Below are 18,893 nucleotides of genomic sequence, written 5' to 3'. Positions count from 1 at the left end.
ACGGCATATCACATTCCTGAGGCTGTCACCACACTATATGCCAGGTTTCCCACTGTAAATAACTTTAATGACCATGTGTGAGCAACATATGCCAATATTACTACTGTAAATCATGTTCATGAAGCTACACCCACACACTGCCAGCATTGCAGCATCCCTTGTATATTTCTGCACCCACAACAGGAGCTAACATTCATACTGTAAATTACATTCAGATTGTACCCATGATACATTCCAGTATTGTCACTGTAAATCACCTGAATGAGCCTGTGCCAACAATATATGCCAATGTTGCTACTGTAAATAATTTCATGAAGCTTATTTATGTCAGCATAACAACATTACTTTTACAACGCCACACCACAATATATAGAGCATTCATACTATAAATCCCATTGCCAGTGTTAACACTATGAATCGCTTTCATGAACCGGCGCCCAGAATATATGCCATCATTGCCACTGAAAAATCATATCCATGAAGCTGCACCCATAATACATGTCCACATTGCCAAATCACTTGTATGACGCTGGACACACACTGTACCATTGCAAACCACTTTGATGCCACACATACAATATATAACAGCATTCCCACTGTAAACTAACTTTGATATTGTGCCCGCAGTATATGTCAGTATTGCCACTGTAAATAACTTCCATGAAGGTGCGCCCAGAATGTGTGCCAACATTGCAACATCACATTTATCATGCTGCACCCCAACATATGCCAGAATTGCCACTGTATAACCCTTTTATGGTTTGGTGCCCACAATATTTGCTGGTCTTGCCACTGCAAAACACTCTGATGCAGTCAGATACACAATATATGCCAGCATTCTCACTGTAAATAACTGTCATGATGCCCCAAGCTAAAAACATGCACATGCACTTGCACACGCGCTCACACACACACACACACATATATGTGGACACGCTTGCAAACTGGCATTTAAACTCTTGTGTATACACAAACAACTCAAACACATTGCATTATACATGCATCCAAACTCTTACACACACTGCATTATATTCAAACATGCATCTACTACTGTAGGCTTCCCTTAGGGCAGAGCAATAGCTGCCAGTGCCAGAAGGAAAGAACACGATGGTGTATGTGGGCACTTGTGTGAAGATTGAAGTGTGTTTGCTATGCAACCCGTAGACACCAGCATTTGACTCCTGAATGCCAAAGCCACAGCCCTGCATAAAGCTGCATAGATTTTTGTAAATGAAAAAAGGGCTTTGTTTGATCCAGCGGTGCCAGCACAGTGAAAAGCAGGGGCCATCGAGGAGGGGCCAAAGGATGGTAGTTGTCTCTCTGCGCTCCCTGGTCAATTTTACTGACCGTTCTCACCACTAGCTGGCTAATTTCCAGTGCACTTCCCTGCCGCAGACCCCATGAAACGTCTCGAGAGGAGTGGTCAACTCACTTCTTGCAATTTACTGACCCTGCAGATCCCCTTAAGCAGTAGACACCCCATACACCTCAGACCCTCATTCATGTATACCTAATTACTCAATGCAGCGATTCATACTTCACACCTTACTGCTACAGTGCCTTCCTTGCACACTTTTCTGCAGCGGAGCCCATCTCTCAAACTTACTACCTCCCTCCTATAATCCACCTGCCATGCAGAAAATCACAATTCTCACTAATCCTAATTCTTTAGTGCTTTCAATGTATATAACAGACCTCCCTGCTGTATTTTTCACCTCTCATCTCCCTGAAGAAATACACACCTCACACAAGCTGTGAGCACTTCACAAATCCATGCCACATTACAAATCTTACACCTTCCCTTAGCATCGCAGATCAAACCTCTCTTTTCAGTGAGTGGTCAATTTCTATGCCTTTCATTGAGAAGCATGTTAAGCCATTTAAAATTCTAATTCAGGTAAACAAAACCGCATTCCAAGCTCCCCTTTCCTGCCCCATCAAAAATCGTAAATTCGTCCTGCCCATCATTTGACCGCATGAACAACAGACTTTAAACAAATTCACCAATGTTTAGTTCAATCACCTGCTAAGCCCATTCAGATCTTTCATTAATGGCTGGCCCTCAAAATACTGCTCTGACTCTGGTGACTTCTACCTGCCCACAGGCTGCCATGCTCTGGAACTTGACTAATTCCAACCCTCCTAGATCGAATCAATGTGATCACTGTGCAGCTCGTAATTCCGCCGACGAAAATGTCAACTACAATTACGGCTCTGCGCATTGATCAGATAGATCACTTTTGCACACCTGCCTCGGCCCACAGACCTAAAAACTGCACCCCCTCAGCCTCCAATCCCCCACTTACCTTTACTAATGCACACTTCTGTGTGTGCCGCCGGCCTCCTTGTACCCCGGCAGTGTCACTTCCCCCCACTTACGTACGGCGGAGCTGATGCCGCAGGGTCCTTTGTTAAAAATGTCATCAGCTGCTTACCGTAATGCAGGGGAGTTGCTAGGACTGGAAAAGACCCGGGGCTAAGCTGATGTCGGAACTGTTGGGACTGGGGGCTAGCTAGTCTTTTGGCTGTAGTTCCTGAGATTCTATCCGGGGCTACAACCAAAAGATCAGGGGCTATAGCCCCCTTAGCCCCCCCTAGCAACGCCCCTGCTGTAATGGTTAGCGGGGGACACCCCTGCAGCCCCCGATCCCCATTACTGCTTCCAAGGAGAGCAGAGGACAACCCCTCAACCCCTGTTCTTCTTTAACGCAGTAATGGGGTCGGGATTTTTATATCGTGCTTGGGTGCACTGTTAGTAATGTTGCCACAATCGTACGATTCCCTTTGATCACAATTCCACCAAAACATAGTCTGGCAACCTGGACTCCACTGCCATCATCCACAGCAACAGCATAGCACTGCTGCATTGCGGAGAACATTTGGGCAGATCATTTGGGTAGCATTGGGAGACGCAGGGTCCAGGCCAAGGGACACACATGAGCACTCCGAAGAGCTACATGGCATAAATATAAGGCGCATCTCCCAGTGTCCCTCTTCTCTCCTATGCCTTAATTGGCACGTAATCTCCCAGGCAAAGGCTGAGATGGTGCAGGGGCCGAGTGCCATCATATGACAGAGAACCTTGCAGGGAGAAGACACCCATTGCGATCCAATCTTTACTTAAGCAATGAACTCCCATGTGGGGTGGCATTAATGGGCAGGAGGGTGGGGGAGGTGGGTATGGGGCACCAGGGCCTTACCTGCCTGACAGGGAAGATGGCAGCCTCATGCTTCTGAGGGTGCTTGAAACACGGGCGATATCATGATGTAACGTCCACCTTATGAGCTTCCTGATTGGCCGGGAGACCCCTCCCTGCCGGGTGCTAATATCTAGCTCTCATCCTCAGAAGTTGGTGAGCCTCCTCTCAGACTGCCAGAGCGGAGAGAGGTTGAATGGAGATTTCACAAACAGCATTGCAACCACATGCAAAACCATCGCTACAACAGGGAGGCCCATGCCCCGGCCAGAGTTTGTTTCCTAATTAGGCTAGGTGTACATGCTCCTAGATAAGCACAAGACCAGCCCTGAAGCCGGAAGTAGAACACGCAGCCATTCACCAATATGCTCACTTCTCCCTGACCTAAAAATGGAAGACCGGGCTGGTCCTGGTTGGAGAGGATAATAAGCAAGGGGGAGGAAAAGGCACACCACCTGTGAATACTAAACACGGGGACACAAAACACATGAGAAGAAGGGAAGGGGACATTGACCTGGCCAATGCTACCACCTGCAGGAGATGGAGGACATTGCTCACCTAAGCCAAGACATTATTAGGCAATCTAGGTGGCACACAGCCCTTTAAAAGTGACAGGAGAGAGACTAGAGATTGGCACAATAGGGATGGCGGTCCAGAGAAAAGTATCTACATTTGGAGATTCAGAGAGATGACCCCAGGGCCTGCTTAGGGCTGTTCCTCGGCTAGCCCCGCTGGGGTGGACCATTGGCACAGATGGCAGAAAGAGCTGCACCGGAGACTCATCACATGGTGTATGAACGTGCATGCACGATTTGCGGTCGGAATGCTCAAACTAACAAATGCACTTACTGAGCTGGCAGCAGCACGCACGCATGCCAGTATTATTATTATTACTGCTGCCTCGCCATCGCAGAGGCAGGGAGGCAGCGCTGGCCCATCTCTGCAGCAAACTTTGCATTTTACGCAATGAGTCAGCTCCCCTCCAGCGGTAAAACAGAAACAACCCTGTGCCCGGCCAGAAATAGCTCCACTCAGTGCGAAATCCGCAGCCTCCACTCTGCGCTTTCTTTGGTCCACTGTCCCTGGTGTGCTGCAGGAAGGGCATCTGCCGGCCTCTTGTACCCTGCTGTGCCAGCTTGGCAGTTGATCATTTGATGGGCACCGGCACACTCATTATCAGCATAAGGAATGTCCTCGCGATTAATGTTACAATCTGCACTCCTGGCGCTCTTGTTTACAGAAACATTCATTTTCCATCAAGTGCTGCGTGCAGCCGGGCTGCATTCTAACTGCGGCCAGGGGAGCTAATCACAGGTACTCACATTTTGCATTCGGCATGGCGTGTATTCTATGTGCCCAGGCGACATTTTGCACAGTGCATGACATTTTGCATTCTGCATGGCGTGGATTCTATGTGCTCAAGGAATGGCGTGGATTCGATATGCTTCAAGCATCTTTTTGCACAGTGCATCGGATTTTGCATTCAGTGGGGCTTGGATTCTAAGTGTTTCAAGAGGCTTTTTTCACCGTGCATCACAGCTTGCATTCAGAAGCTGTGGGATTTTAAGTGATGCAAGAAACATTTTGCACCTTGCATCACATTTTGCATTCAGAATGTCTTGAATTGCAAGTGCTGCAAGAAGCGTTATTCACAGTGCATAACATATAATCTACATGCCCGTTTTTAAGTGCTTCAAGAACCAGTAATCACAGTGCATCACATTTTCATTCAGCATGTCTTGGACTATAAGTGCTGCTAGAAGCATTAATCATATTGCACTTTTTTATACATTATGTTCATTTTAGGTTCTCTAAAATGCCTCAAGCACATCACATTACGTGCTGCCATCTGCATACCTTCAATTCGAAGTGCTGCAAGAAGCATTGATCACAGTGCATTGCACTTTGCATTCTACATGCTATTCATTGCTGCAAGTGTTGCACAAACCATTAATGATAGTGTTGTACATTCTGCATACTGTGTGTTGCATGAAGCAACAATCACGGTTTATTGCATTTTGCATGCAGCATGCATTGGATTCTAAGTGCTGCAAAAAGCTTTAACCACAGGGCCGTCCAATTTCCAGCCATTATGTATTAGATGGTTAATGCTGCAAGTAGCATTCATCTCGCTGTTTTACATTCTGCATCTCTTGGAATCAGAATGCTTCAAGAAGCGTTCAATATTGTGCCCTGAGTCTTGCATTCAGCATGTATGCATTCTGAGAGCAGCATTCAGCATTGATTACAGTGCAGTACATTTGGCGTTCTGCATGCCTTGCATTTTGCTTGGCACTCTTGTGCATGACCTTGTGTACTGCACTTTTTGACTCACTCCCGCCAAGGGCTTAAGAATCATTGGTTGCATTGAATAGTCCGCCCCACTTGGAGAACTCAACTTTCGGTTAAGCACTTGTAGAGCACTTACCACAATGCATTCCACACAGATCGACAGATTGATCGACCGGTGGAAAGAGTGGCGGGTATAAAGTATAGCCAGGCCATGTGTGTACATAAATATATATGACCAAGCGCTCAGTCGAGCGTGAAACACGTTGTTAGCAGGTCGTGCCCACGGGCGTCCTGCCTCTGTTATTGCTGCTGCTTACCCAGCCGTGCTTTTTGTTTATATATTTTTGTGTCTAATTCATTAAACTGCTTTTATGACCTTTTCCCCGTGTGAGTTGCGCATTACGTTTGATTGGATCTTGCTCCGCGGAGAGTACGGCCTCCCCCTTCTCCTCTTTTTTCTTATTGATATATACTGAGTTCAGTTTTCTTGTACCATGTAATAAAATAAGATGACATCACGATGATACCTTGATTAGTCTGACAGTCCTTTATTTGCAAGCTTTCCTAATCTTCAGATGACTTCATCAGGGAGAGAATTAGAGGAGGGGGCTCTAGCAATAGCAGGGCAGCCCAAGGATTCACCCAGGGAATGTCTTATCTGCTCGTGTCTGCTTCTGATTGGTTTACACTGTAGAAGTTCCCCCATGCACTCCTTGTCCCAAAGACATACGCGTGCATATGTGCATTCAGCCCGACAGATAAGTGGGTTGCTAGTAATGTTTACGCCCTGCACACAGGCACATGAGGAATACCCCCAATTGCAAATTGGAATGACGGTTTTACTCCCTAAAAATCATTTTACTTTCAACGTAAAAAAAAGGCATAAAAATACACCCACTTTTAAAAATGATCTGTAGCCCGATATACATACCATATTAGACTTATTGACACACACGGACACGTAGCGTGGTCGATGGACAGAAATACAGACGGACACGTGGCGTGCTCGGTGGACAGATATACAGACACGTAGCGTGCTCGATGGACAGATATACAGACGGACACTTAGCTTGCTCAATTATTTATTATTTATTATTTATTCAAATTTGTTAAGCGCACAGCAGACCGAAGGCATCGTGGCGCTAGTTACATAGTTGCTTATACTTACATACAGTTCAAGTCCGTAAGTGTTACATTGGATGCAAATATCCTTACATGCATACCTACATTGGACGGAGAGTGGCTGGGAACGTATGGTTAGTTGAAAAGGGCAGTTTTGAGTTTTTTGCGGAAGGAGGTGAGAGATGTTTCCGCTCTGAGGTCAGTGGGGAGAGCGTTCCACAGTTTAGGTGCCAGGAAGGGGAAGCCTATGCCTCCTGCCTTAGTCCTATTGATGCGAGGTATGGTGAGTTGGTTGGTGTATTGTTGTCTGGTCGGTCTAGTGGATTGAGATCTGTGTAGTGTGTCAGATAGGTATGAGGGAGCTGTGAGGTAGATACATTTATGAGTGGTAGTAAGGATTTTGAAAGAGATGCGTTCCTTGACTGGGAGCCAGTGAACTGACTTCCTGGCTTGCGTGATATGGTCTCTTTTTGGTATGGTTAGGGCTGCTCTAAGGGCGTTGTTTTGTGTTGTTTGGAGCCTGGACAGGTTTTTTTTTTGAGGTGCCGGCTAAGAGAGCATTACAGTAATCTAGTTTGGCTCCTATGGTTGCTCTAGCTATGGAGAGGCAGTTGGTCAGGAATGGTTTTATTGCATTGATGAGTTTGTTGATCAGTGCGGAGGCCGATACTATGGCGCTGACTTGTTTGTCCATGGAAAGGGTCGCGTCTATGTGTACCCCAAGTGTTTTGACAGAGGATAATACTGGGATGATGCAGTTATCTATGTTGAAGTTGAGGTAGAGTGGGTCGAGGTTGGAGAGTGTGGATCTTTGGCCTAGAATGAGGATTTCGGTCTTGTCTCCGTTCAGACAGAGTCCGTTAGTAGCCATCCACTCTTGTATGGTGGAGTAGATTTGCTATAGGGTGGTGGCGTCTTGATGATAATGCCCCGTAAGGGGAAGGAGGACCTGGGTGTCGTCAGCGTAATTTGTGTATGTGATCCCAAGTTCATCCAGTTTATCAAAGAGAGGCTTGGTAAAGAGGTTATAGAGCGCGGGGGCAGTGTATGAGCCTTGTGGGACACCGCAGTGGATGATGGAAGGTGCAGCATGGGCTATGTTTGAGAATACTTTCATGGCTCTACCCTCTAGAAAGGAGGTTACCCAAGATGCTGCGTCCTTAGTGAAGTGGGCTGCATGCTTGAGATGACTGGTGAGTGTGTTATGGTCTACCAAATGAAACGCTGCTGAGAGGTCGAGGAGGAGGAGGAGGGCAGGCTTACCCTTGTCGAGGATGTTAGTGATTTCGTTTTTTAAGTCTAGAAGGGCGGTTTATGTTCCGTGTCCCTTGCGGAACCCAGATTGTCTTTTTCCTAGGATTGCGTTGGATTCAAGGTAGAGTTGAATCTGTTTGTGGGCGGCCTTGTCTAGTAATTTCAGGAGGAATGGGACTGTTGTTATGGGTCGGTAGTTATTGGGGTTGGCCGGGTCTAGCGATGTTTTTTTTAGAAGGGGGCACACCCAGGCCTCTTTAAGGCTGTCTGGAACTATGCCTGTTTTGAATGAAGCATTGATGAATGCTGTGAGAAGAGGTGCAAGTGGTTCTGCGCAGTCCTTAATGATTTTTGGGGGACACACATCACCCTTGCATTGTGAAGGTTTGAGGTGTCTAAGGATGTCAATGACCTCGCTTTCGGGGATTTCGGTGAATGAGAATTTGGGCATGTTGCTAGTTCTAACATTATGTTTCGTTTGTAGATGCAGGCTTTGCTTGGGTAGAGTTTTGTAGTGGTGGGAAATTTTGTTTTGGAGGAGGCTTATTTTAGCCAGCATGGCTGATTGTATGCCTGTGGACCATGCTTCATCTTTAACGATTTCATCAGGGCAGGAGGGTGGTACAGTTAGTTCTTTAAAGATACTGCAGAGTTCTTTGGAGTGGGACAGACATACAGACGGACACGTAGCGTGCTCGATGGACAGAAATACAGACGGATACGTAGCGTGCTCGATGGACAGACACACAGACGGACACGTAGCGTGCTCGATGGACTGCTAGACCAAGAGATATAAAGAATAAGAATGCTCTATGGAGAGAGGAGAACAGGGCTGGATGGACTGATAGAAGGGCAAAGACTGAGATGGAAACACAGACAGACAGACAGATAGATAGCACAGTCAGACGCAGACATCGCCGTGCCCTGGTGCACTCGCTGCTAATGTATACGTGTTACCTGGATGTCACAGGACCAGATCAACTCAGCTCCTCTGCTTTCTGAGGTCGGTTCTACTCATTGAGCTGAGCAATAGGGCTTCCTCCCTTGGAGTGCTGCATCTCGACAGACAGACAGAGACAGGCAGACAGATAGCAAAGGAGTGAAAGAGAGCCAGGCAGTGGGAGAAAGTGTTGCGTTCTGCACACCGATACCAAGAGTCAATGGTGGTTTTGCTTTGAGTCATTCTCTTTCCGCGCCCCGGGGGGTCCTCGCTCACATGTCCATAGTGTTGCTTCTCTGAGTGGCTCCAAGCGCACTGTGGGGCGGTCCTATGAGAGTGTCTTGGCTCCTCAGAGGTGAAATGTCTTACTATAGCACCTTACTGAAGACGGCCCGCATTCTACAACGCCTCCACGCCCCGACCACAGAAGAGAGGGGGATGGAGGGGAGGTCTTTGGCGCTTGCCCCCACTCTTAGCGTCAACAGTTTGGGGGATTTACATTTTCAAAAGGAAACTTCCTCTCATTGTGGACACGCTCATTGGTTCAAAGTTTAAACACCCCTCATCGCCTTCCCTCAGCCTGAGGCTTGAGGCACCTGCAGTCAGGTTGACTTATGTGAAATCACATTTAGTGCCACAGGGGATTGGTCCAGTGTGATCCACACAAGATCACACTCTTTGGGGTGGGCATGAAACAGGGGCAGCTGTTACGCTCACCTGGCTCGCACAGGGGCGTCGGTCAGACCCGACAGCTGCGGTTTCCACCCATGTGATGCGTAGTGAAGCGATGACTGACTGGATCTGCCCTCCTAATCTTGTCTGCTTAACCCGTAGAAATATTTTCCTGCAAGTGGAGAGATGGATTTAGCCACTTGTGGATTCAAGTGATGGCGCCCCCACAGTCCTCCCCAACTAATCACCTCCGAAATGCCCTCAAAGCAATCTCACCTTATATTCTTGAAAGATGAGCTCTCCATCCTGCTTGGATTTGCAGGGGCGCGTCGATTCCAGTTACTTCACTGGTTTGAAGGCTCGGCAGAGTTCCGGAGAGTATTGACTCTGAGGTTCCTGGTGAGGACCAGTAAGTATTAAGTTCATAGAGTTCAATATGTCCGATGTTCACTCTTGTTCCCTCCTTCCTTTCTTGTCTTGCAGCTGGCTCGTGAAAAGATGCTCTTGTGGCAGCTGGTGGCGCTCAGGTAAGAGTCTGTATTACCCGGCGCTGTCCGGTAAATGTTGCACGAGGAAAACATGTTGTTTTGTCTCTCTTTACAGATGCGGCATGTGAAAATATGGAGAGTCACAAAAGGATGCCTCCGGTGGTAAATCAGGTAAGTCTATGGTGGTAAGAATTATATTTGTTGGTTCCCTCGGCTCACCTTGTGCTTTTCTTTTGTCTACTAGGTGCCAAAGTTCGGCAAAGAAATGATGGAGGCAGCGCCGACCCGAAGGATGCTGTGAAGACTGGTGAGTATGGCGCGGCGCTGCAGCTAGAGGTGCGGCGCGTGCAGAAATTATGTTATAGGTCCGGAGACAAGATGGATCCAGAATCAGGTGTGGAATAGAAATAAGTTCGTTTTCTAACCTTGTCCCTTTCTTTCCTCTTTTTTTTAGGAGCTCCGGATTCGAGGCGGGCGTGGCAGAAGACTGGATGCAGGCTGCAGGCACGGTTAGTGTTACGCTGCTGGATGCAGAATAACGCGAAGCGTGTGTTGCTGGTCGGGCGTGGTTTAAATGGCCTCAAAAGTAGTCCCAGGTAAGAAGTCCCTAGAACCACACCCGAGTAAAAAATAGTCCCTGTAGAAAAATAGTCCCTTTCAGGCTTCATGTTGGATTGGAGTCATTTGCAGCATGGTCTGCTTGAGGTAAGTAATGACTATGAGCCTGGGGCCTTAGGCGCCAGGACTGATTCCTGCTATGATACTGGCGCCTAAGGCGCCAGGACTGAACCCAGATAGCCCCTAGCCGGGGCTGCTGAGGTTTTACTAAATGTCTAGATGCCTGCTCCCGGGGCTGATGGGCTTGGTCCGGATGCCTGGGGGTAGGCATCATGACAGCAGCACAGGGTTGTCATGGAAACCTTAGGTACCAGAAGGAGGGCCTACTAGGCTTTGGCGGCAGAATGATGTCTCAGCACTGTGGCTGGCTCAGAGTTAAAAGCCCATCGCCCACGCCCATCGCCCACCAGCTCTAGAATGCTCCTTCCTTTTGTATCCTGCCTGCGCATTCCTACGGCAGGATGCCTGAACATGGAGCAACGAGTAGGAGCGGCAGATGCTTGAAGCAGGTGCAGAAAGTGGCAATGGAACAGCCATAAGGCACCGCAATGACAGGACCAGAATAAACAATACAGAGAACAATACTTGCAATGTCGGCCATTCATAGTACACAGTATATACATCAATGCGCCTTTATTGTAAAGGGTGTCCCTATTGTTGACACATGTTTTGACCAACTCTGGTCTTTATCACAACTGGGCACTGTTTCTTGTAGTATCTTACCACTCAGGAGGAGTGAGAGCTCAGTAAATGTACAAAATGATAGGGTCAACAGAACGTGGTACACCGCTAGGTGTAAGAACCCAAGTTAACTCGGGGATCCATGTAATGCAGATCCAGGGAATTACCCTATTATTTAGGGGCACCCTTTACAATGAAGGAACTTTCGTATATCTTTCTTTAACATTGCGTTGGACATCATTCCTTGACTTAAAGGGACCAGCGCCACAATCGTGTACCCAACCCAATTCATGCCACTCAGACAAAGGTTCGGGTACATCCACAGTACCCGGGCAGCGAAAGTCCACATTATTTCAGCACTTCACTCGTAGCGCATAGTGAGCAGAATGACCCCTAAACTACACTCTAAATCAATGTGCATGAGATGGGGGTGTGGACGGATCGCGACTGGAGGGGCTGCCAGTTCCCATCTTGAGTGCTCAGTGAAGCCAGAGGAGGTTGGCTTTTTTGGGCACTTTTGGAGCCCACTCACATGGTGGTGCACTTAATGTCGGGGAGGGGAACATTTCACAGATGGCAGATGAGTAGGTTGAGGGATCAAAAACTTGAGGGGGCACATAAAGGGCGGGTACAGAGATGTTAAAGAGAGATAGAGATTGCAGGATGTGAGGAGGTGAGTATCAAGAGGGGAGGCCATGGACCAGGGATACATTTGTAGATTAGAACTCATCTAAAGAGGGTGTGATAACACATGGGCTTCCCATATGGAGGTAGTACAAAGAGGTGCGTGTTGATTGTGAGAGGTTGAAGAGAGCACAGGTAGCAAAGCTCAGGACCTTGTTGAGAGGGTAAAGAAGTAAAAAGGGAGTCAGATAAGGAAGTTGGAGAAGTGACCCATCCGGCTGAGGACTAGGAAGGAAATAGTAGAGTAGATTTTCTATATTGTTTCCCCGCAGGCCCATTTCATCAAAGCCCAGTTATCCGGGTCCAATGTCTATGATGCCGAGAAACATCTTTCCCTTTCTGCGCCCCCTTCCCTGTATGTTTCCGAAGAGGGGGACCCCCCCCGCCCGCAACCTCTGTTCCCTTCCCTGTCCTCCTCTCCCCAGTCCCAGTCCAGTCATCTGCTCAGCAGGTAACACTCTCGCTAAGCAAATCCTTCACTCTCTCAATATGGTGTTTGACTCCCTAACCAAAGTGTCTGATCTAGAGGAAACCATTTTAATCTGAAATGGTCCTGTCACTCCCTGTGGAGAAAGGGGAATGAATTACACCAGATGGAACTGCACGCATTGCAGCTTACTTCTGGTGCACTACCAAATCTACACTGTCCTTCAGAACCATTCTGTAAAGGTGACCACCCTAGGTAAGATGCATGTGAAAAAGGCTTATGATTGATTGATATGATTGTTATGAAAATGTACCCAAACAAACGGTACAATTAAAATGCCCTCTGTACACATATTTGTCGAATCCATATCCCAGAATCAGTGTTTTCATGCATGGCTGTATTACATTGCAGTGGTTGTGGCCAGGGACTAGACGCCTGGGTGCATGGCCGACGGCCTGCGGCCTCTGGCCATGGAACCAAGGGTCTAGGTCCTGGACACAACCAATGCAATGTAATACAGCCATGCATGCAAACATATGCCCAGTTACCACAACCCACAAACATAACATAGGCACAAGCGGCCCTACCCACTTCAGGTCACATACTATTGTACTACTTCCAACCAAACCACAAAATCTTCAGAACATAGCCTCTGCACCCAAGACGCTATTAAGTGCTTGCAACCAAGGAAGCTGGCTAGTGACCACAACCCAAACACATAGACGGTGCACCCGGCCCCTATCCACTTCTGTACACACAGTATGCAAACCCTTCACCCAGTGGACACACTCCAGGCCTGTTGACTCCATCACCTCCAGCCATGCACCCAAACAATCACCACACCATAACACACCAATGCAACCAACACTCTGTACACTGCTCACAAACCAAACACACAAGCCAGCAACCTGAAACCTACTTGCAACCGGTGGGAAGACTCTTGGGTGCATGGCCTACGGCCTACGGCCATGCATCTAAGTCAATAGGGGCTAGCCACACAGAACACAGCATAAGAAACGCTATGCAAATATCCTCATATCATCTGCAATCCACTCCCCCTCCCTAATTAGCCTGCCTGCAGTCACCACAGAAAGTGCTTGCCTCAGGACCTATCGTACCCTAACGAAGGGTGCCTGCAGTCATCACAGAAAGTACTTGCCTGAGGAGCTATCTGCAAACTGCTGTAGTATTCGCGGACACCGCCACACATCAGTCTTCTTCCACCTACACAAATACAACATATGAACCATTTTTCACTTCCCACCCTGTCCAGCCTCTCTTCCCACCACCAGATGCTGCAAAGCATGTTTTTGAGCCCCTTTCGCCACTGCACTATCCTCTCATACAACATGGCGGGAGGTACCAAAAATGATGACGCACATCACGCTTCCCTCCAGCCAACCACCGGGCGCGTTGTATGTACATGAACATTACGCCGACCTCCGGGTCAATCGGAGTTATAACCACAGAGCGAACAGGGAAATGGGACCGCAAAGTGGAACCATAAATAACTGATTTTGTCTGACCTACATTTTACCTGTTTTTAAAAAAACTGCTGTGTGGATTTTCACCACATTTGCAAGAGCACACTTTCGGGACCAAGCCGCTGCTCCTGCTGCAAATTTGCTGAAAATCCATCCAGCGGTTTGGGCTCTACGCGTGCGCAATTTTTTTTCCATGTAGTCTATCGAAAAAAAATTGTTTTGGGACCCCCCTTATAACTTCACCCCCTCTTCACAAAACCTCACCAAACTTGCCAAAAAAATTCAGAGTGGGTCGTATACCTAATTTGCAAAGCTCAATGAGGATTCGTCCAGGGGGAGCAAAGTTATAAGCCTCCCAAAAAGTGGTCTTCCTATGGGTTGAGCAACTTAACCATAACTACACAGCCGCTACCGCGGGCCGTGTGATATTTTCCTCTTTGTGTTATGTCATGTCCCTGGTGCATGCCTTAATTCTTCTTTCTTTTTACACCCTCATAATCTGGCTTACCACTTGTTCTCATCGTATGCTATTGTACAGGCATCCTTCATGCTGCCTGTACATGTGTTATTGTAAGTCATTTCTGATCGAAATTGACATCCCTGTTCTTTAAATAAATAGAATACAATACATGATCACAGTCCTATCCTATTGTCACCCAGTTATTCCTGCTTGCTGGATTGTTCCCTGCCCCGTCTCTTCATCAAAGTAATACCTGAAGGAGGACTCATTGCACTCTAAGAGACATCCAACAAACAGAAACACATGTCCAGGATATTTCATCGATCTTTCTTTGCCATCCCTGCTCTTAATCACCCTGTGACCCACCACCGTCACTCACCATGGCACTGGAAAACTTCAGTGCGTCCAACTGATTTTCACATATTGACCCCCAACATGCATCCAATCTTTGAGTAAACCTTGAAATCGGCATCCGAAAAGCCCCATACCAAGCCCTAAGGGTGGAGAAGAGCACCGCACCCGGAATTCCTGCACACATTTGAGCACCAGAGGGGCCCTCCTTATTGTGTTTGGCATGGCCAAGTCCCAGTACTTCAGGCCATTTATCCACTCTCTTCACAACCACACCGCAGACTCTCCACCACTCTCCGGTCACTGGCCGGGAGAGGGTGGGGGAAGTAGGGTAGGCGGGTAGGAACAATGGGGAGCTCGAGCATGAAAAACCCCGAATATTTATTTTAAAAAATGCATTTGAAAGGTCTCAAGAGAAAGATATCTTTACGATGCTGTTACTATGATCAAAAGAAAATCGGACATTGTGAATCAGTTCTTCTCTTTTGAGACATTTAAAATGAGGTCTTTTCACGTAGAACCACCGTTTCAGCCGAAATCGGTCAAAAGAATGTGATGGTTTTCCATCCGACCCAATCTCTTGCAATAGAATCTTCCTATCCCATGTGGTGTATGAACGTGCATGCACGATTTGCGGTAGGAATGCTCAAACTAACAAATGCACTTACTGGGCTGGCAGCAGCACGCGCGCATGCCAGTATTATTATTATTATTACTGCTGCCTCGCCATCGCAGAGGCAGGGAGGCAGCGCTGGCCCATCTCTGCAGCAAGCTTTGCATTTTACGCAATGAGTCAGCTCCCCTCCAGCGGTAAAACAGAAACAACTCTGTCCCCGGCCAGAAATAGCTCCACTCAGTGCGAAATCCGCAGCCTCCACTCTGCGCTTTCTTTGGTCCACTGTCCCTGATGTGCTGCTGGAAGGGCATCTGCCAGCCTCTTGTACACTGCTGTGCCAGCTTGGCAGTTGGCTGGCAGCCGATCATTTGATGGGCACCGGCACTCAGCGTGCATTATAAGCATAAGGAATGGCCTCGCGATTAATGTTGCAATCTGCACGCCTGGCGCTCTTGTTTACAGAAACATTCATTTTCCATCAAGTGCTGCGTGCATCTGGGCTGCATTCTAACTGCGGCCAGGGGAGCTAATCACAGGTACTCACATTTTGCATTCGCATGGCGTGGATTCTATGTGCCCAGGCGACATTTTGCACAGTGCATCTCATTTTGCATTCGGCATGGTGTGGATTCTATGTGCTTCCGGTGGCATTTTGCACAGTGCATCACCTTTTGCATTCTGCATGGTGTGGATTATATGTCCTCAAGGCATAGCGTGGATTCTATGTGCTTCCGGCGGCATTTTGCAGAGTGCATAACCTTTTGCATTTGGCATGGCGTGGATTCTATGTGCTTCAAGCGTCGTTTTGCAGGGTGCATCCCACTTTGCATTCAATGGGGCTTGGATTCTAAGTGCTGCAACAGGCATTTTGCACAGTGCATCACATTTTGCATTCAGAGGGTCTTGGATTGTATGTGCATCAAGAGGCCTTTTGCACAGTCCATGACAGCTTGCATTCAGGAGGTGTGGGATTTTAAGTGATGCAAGACGCATTTTGCACATTGCATCGCATTTTGCATTTGGTGGGGCTTGGCTTCTAAGTACTGCAACAGGCATTTTGCACAGTGCATCACATTTTGCATTCAGAATGTCTTGGTCTATAAGTGCTGCCAGAAGCATTAATCACATTGCACTTTTGTGTACATTATTTTCATTTCAGGTTCTCTAAAAGGCCTCAAGCACATCACATTACGTGCCACTTTCTGCATACCTTCAATTCGAAGTGCTGCTAGAAGCATTGATCACAGTGCATTGCTCTTTGCAATCTACATGCTATTCATTGCTGCAAGTTCTGTAAAAACCATTAATGATAGTGTTTTACATTCTGCATGCTGTGTGTTGCATGAAGCAACAATCACGGTTCATTGCATTTTGCATGCAGCATGTATTGGATTCTGACGGCGGCATGCAGCATAAATTACAGTGCATTACATTTGGTGTTCTGCATGCCTTGCATTTTGCTTGGCACTCTTGTGCGTGACCTTGTGTACTGAACTTTTTTCTCATTGGTTGCATAGATAGCCCGCCCCACTTGGAGAACTCAGCTTTCAGTTAAGCACTTTTAGAGCATTTAGCACAATGCATTCCACAGAGATGGACACATTGATAGACCGGGGTCAGTGCAGCGGGTATAAAGTATAGCCAGGCCATATGTGCCATGTAATACAATAAGTGTTACTCCAAAAAGGACAGTAGGATGGTACCTTTGTTAGGCGGACAGTCCTTCATTTGCACGCTTCCCTAATCTTCATCAGGGAGAGGAGGGGGCTCTCTGAGTAGCAGGGCAGCCCAAGGATTCACCTATGGAATGTCTTATCTGTTCATGTCTGCTTCTGATTGGTTTCCTCCACAGGAGCCGTACACTTCAGGAGTTCCCCACACGCATTCCAGTCACAGAGATATCCGCATACGTATGTGGATACATGCATTCAGCCCGACAGATAAGCGGGTTGCTAATCGTGTTACGCCCTACACACAGGCACATGAGGAATACCTCCAATTGCAAATGGGAATTATGGTTTTACGCCCTAAAATCATTTCACTCTCAACTTAAAGGAAGGCATAAAAATACACCCACTTCTAAATATTATCTGGAGCCCAGTAACACAGAGATACAGAGAGACACATAGCGTGTTCGATGGACAGACATAAAGACGGACACGTAGCGTGCTCGATGGACAGAAATACAGATGGACATGTGTCGTGCTCGATGGACAGACACACAGACGGACACGTAACGTGCTCGAAGGACAGACACACAGACGGACACGTAGCATGCTCAATGCACAGAAATACAGACAGACACGTAGCGTGCTCGATGGACAGACACACACACGGACACGTAGCGTGCTCGATGGACTGCTAGACCAAGAGATATAAAGAATAAGAATGCTCTATAGAGAGAGGAGCACAGGGCTGGATGGACAGAGAGGCAAATACCTTGATGGAAACACAGACAGACAGACATCACAGTCAGACGCAGACGTCTCCGTGCCTTGTTGAACTTGCTGCTAATGTATATGTGTTACCTGGATGTCACGGGACCAGGTCAACTCAGCACCTCTGCTTTCTGAGGTTGGTTCTACTCATTGAGCTGAGCAATAGGGATTCCTCCCCTGGAGTGCTGCATCTCGACAGACAGACAGAGACAGGCAGACAGATAGCAAAGGAGTGAAAGAGAGCCAGGCAGTGGGAGAAAGTGCTGTGTTCTGCACACCGATACCGAGAGTCAATGGTGGTTTTGTTCTGAGTCATTCTCTCTCGGCGCCCGGGGGTCCTCGCTCACCTGTCCATAGTGTTGCTTCTCTGAATGGCTCCAACCGCACTGTGGGTCAGTCCTATGAGAGTGTCTCTGGCTCCTCAGACGTGAAGTGTCTTACTCCAGCACCTTACTGAAGGCGGCCCGCATTCTACACCGCCTCCACGCCCCAACCACAGAAGAGGGGGGGATGCAGGGGAGGTCTTTGGTGCTTGCCCCCACTCTTAGCATCAACAGTTTGAGTGATTTACATTTTCAAAAGGAAACTTCCTCTCATTGTGGACACGCTCATTGGTTCAATTTTGAAACACCCCCTCATTGCCTTCCTTCAGCCTGAGGCTTGAGGCACCTGCAGTCAGGTTGACTTTTGTGAAATCACATTTAGTGCCACGGGGGATTGGTCCAGTGTGATCCACACAGGATCACACTCTTTGGGGTGGGCATGAATCTGGAGCAGCACAGGGTTGTCATGGAAACCTTAGGTACCAGAAGGAGGGCCTACTAGGCCCACGACTCTGGTTGGGCACTGCTCCTGTGCTAAACCCTGAAGTAATTGGGGGAGTGCAGGCTTTGGCAGCAGAATGATGTCTCAGCACTGTGACTGGCTCTGAGTTAAAAGCCCATCGCCCAACAGCTCTAGAATGCTCCTTCCTTTTGTATCCTGACTTTTTATTTGTTTTTCTATTTGCAAGCAAGGTGGTCTTCCACAGGAAGCTCTGTACATGAGAAGGTATGGCTGACTGCGCATTCCTACGGCAGGATGCCTGAACATGGTGCAACGAGTAGGAGCGGCAGATGCTTGAAGCAGGTGCAGAAAGTGGCAATGGAACAGCCAGAAGGCACCGCGAC

At 47.8% G+C, this 18,893-nt stretch overlaps 1 protein-coding gene across 1 annotated transcript in view; it reads right to left on the bottom strand.

Annotated features, from left to right (window-relative positions):
• LOC138579517 (single-stranded DNA cytosine deaminase-like) overlaps positions 1-18,205 on the bottom strand; it is a 63,712-nt gene extending 45,507 nt beyond the window's left edge. The window contains exon 1 of the mRNA XM_069649834.1: positions 18,072-18,205. Within this exon, the coding sequence (XP_069505935.1) occupies positions 18,072-18,079 (8 nt within the window). The 5' untranslated portion in view covers positions 18,080-18,205. The remainder of the gene's footprint in view (positions 1-18,071) is intronic.
• Positions 18,206-18,893: the final 688 nt, after the last annotated feature.

This window comes from Ambystoma mexicanum, chromosome 3p (genome assembly GCF_040938575.1).
Source record: "Ambystoma mexicanum isolate Mex_15411 chromosome 3p, UKY_AmexF1_1, whole genome shotgun sequence".
Taxonomy (NCBI): domain Eukaryota; kingdom Metazoa; phylum Chordata; class Amphibia; order Caudata; family Ambystomatidae; genus Ambystoma; species Ambystoma mexicanum.
This window is presented reverse-complemented; position numbering and strand designations above follow the sequence as displayed.